The 2,593-nt window shown below is 29.2% G+C and overlaps 1 protein-coding gene across 1 annotated transcript; it reads left to right on the top strand.

The window, feature by feature from the left end:
- Positions 1-900: 900 nt before the first annotated feature.
- NAEGRDRAFT_70023 (uncharacterized protein) lies at positions 901-1,314 on the top strand (the record flags this gene model as incomplete). Its single annotated transcript, XM_002674964.1, has 1 exon — positions 901-1,314. One exon carries the CDS (start codon positions 901-903, stop codon positions 1,312-1,314), a length of 414 nt encoding a protein of 137 aa, XP_002675010.1.
- Positions 1,315-2,593: the final 1,279 nt, after the last annotated feature.

Genomic DNA, 2,593 nt, shown 5'->3' with positions numbered 1-2,593 from the left:
TAATTTGGTATAAAAATGTATCTACTTGTGGAAACTATATGTCAGTTAAAACTTCTAGATATATCAAATAATACAATCTGTAATTGGTCATGGGTCCCTTGTTTCTTAACATGTTACTGTTTTATTGTTTATGAGTTGAGGAACTGAGCCAATAATTAAGTAAAAATGTGACAATATTTTAAACAGTAGTAGCATCAAGAAGATGAATTTTGTCAGATGCTCCTTATGGAAATATATTTAAGCATGGTTGGTGCTTCAATTATTAATAGTGAGGTCTAAATCTAGGAAGGTATCTTATACTGAAAACGAAACTGTCTAATAATTTAGACTTCATTTTGGAAACCAGTCTAGGTGTGGGTTGATTTGATGTGTTTTAAAGTTTGAAAGCAAGTGATATTTCCCTATTCCCCCAAGATATGACACCAAATTATACCACTAATTTGCTGTAAACGTAATTGAGTATCAAATACAGTAGTCAATGTTATCGCTCTCTTAACATTTGATTTTCAAATCTATACTGACACAATCAGCAAATTTATAGTTGAAGTTCCTTAATGAAGAACCACAATATTTTTTAAGAAGAGATGTACGCTAATTGAGAATGTCAATTAAATATAAAAAATATACTATTTTGATTGTGGATCCTTTTGGGCTCTTTCTAAATCTCTCTCATTATTTACATAAATACTTTCACTCTTTCAATGTTTTTATTCATCATCAATTAAAAAAACAAAAACAAACCAACACAATAACTTGATATTAAAATTTTAAAAGAAATTGAAAATGATAAACAAACAATCATCAAGTAGATGTTCATCTAGTATGAGTAATAAATCAACACCTATTACTATAATATCATCAGCTACATCAACAACATCTAATAGATCAAATTCATTAAATATGAGATCATCAACATCTTCTTCTATAAATAGTAGTTGTATGAGTAATAATAGTAGTAATATATCTAATATTAGTAATACTACTAGTAACTTTGGATGTAAATCACATATGAATCAAATACCTAATAGTCCAAGAATTACAATGATATCCTATCAAGTACATAAACCTGTTAAAAGAATTGATTTTCAATCATCTTCACTCAAACCATCATTAGGTGTTAAAAGATATAAAAGGAGAATATCATTTTCAATTCCATTTGGTACTGATTTAAATGTTTCATCCAATTCTAATAATAATAATATTCATAATAATAATAAGAAATATCAACATCCAAATTTTAATTCCTCAAACATTCAATCAATACTTAATTATACTACTGCTTTAAATAATGCTTCGAATAAGGATTCAAGATAGTCTTGTTTAAATTGTAAATATTAGAATGTAAATACATAGTATCAATAAAGAATTGCACCTCCTTCTTGAAAATTAATTGTTCTTGTCTGGAACCGAATGCTGTCCAGTGATTACTGAAATATCTCTAAGATCTCAATCACCAGCTCCTAAAAAGACATGTGGACAAAAATAATGTACTGCTAGTTGGTGATTTTCAATGTTATCAAAAATGTTACATATTGTGCTATCCTTATTGTTCTTGCGATTCACAATGATCATATTGCTAGTAGTCCATTAATCATATAGTAAACACAAAAAATCATTGGAGATGACGTATGTTTATGATACCATTCAATTCTAGTATATTGATATATTGGTATTATAGAGTGTTACAAGCTTGATTCACGATATTCGAGGTTCTCCAACAACTTCCACAATTTTCCCATGTGGACCAGCCAACACTAACAAATATCACAAAATGTCTACATTATACAATACCATCGCATTTAAAGTGTTTTGTAGATGTAAGATATTACTGCATATAACTGAAGAAAATATGTGTTTCAATAATTTAATTATCTTCGACCATCAATTGAACAGTTATTTTTCCACAGTAACTTAGCTCACTATTCGGATGTTTAGTTTGAGAGCAAACTTTGTAGTTATTGATATTCAAATAGTAACTTGTTACTGGGTATAATCACAGTATTTTTGTCTGAAGTGAAGAAATGTTGCCACTGCAAGTAACTTATGCAACATAGCTATTTGAGAATACCAACAGTTTTATTAAAACCAACAAAAGTAGTATACAAATATATTGCGCTAAAAATTTAATTTTAAATTAATAATTAGAATAAGAAAACCATTTGGCGAAAAGTATTGTATTGTCACACTGTAATATCTTGTTCCGTACCTTCCTTTTGAATCTCAAAGCTACGGCATCCTTGCCAAGGCAAGTTGTGGTTGGTTCTAGCAAGATAGGCTCAACTTGTATCAAATTATTAGGAAGTTATCAGTAATCTCAAATTATTGATAATTCTACCGTGTACTACTGATACAATTGTCCTTTACCTTGGTGTGTGTTAGCTTGTAGAGTCATGTGGTGACCCCTTCAGAAGTCCTTGTGTCAATGTATCAACGATAATGAGTGGATCAGTGTTTTATTATTGAGAAATTATCAATTCAATTAATCTTAATTGAAAATCGTGAAAAAAGTGAAAGTCAGAGTCCCATTTTAAAAAATTTAAAGTTGACTAATCCTCATTAAAGTAACCGTCACCCTCATTTTCATCTCAGTCAA

Source organism: Naegleria gruberi (assembly GCF_000004985.1).
Source record: "Naegleria gruberi genomic scaffold NAEGRscaffold_37, whole genome shotgun sequence".
In the NCBI taxonomy this organism is placed as follows: Eukaryota; Heterolobosea; class Eutetramitea; order Acrasida; family Naegleriidae; genus Naegleria; species Naegleria gruberi.
The sequence above is the reverse complement of the archived record's forward strand: the minus strand, read 5'-3'. Positions and strand labels throughout refer to the sequence as shown.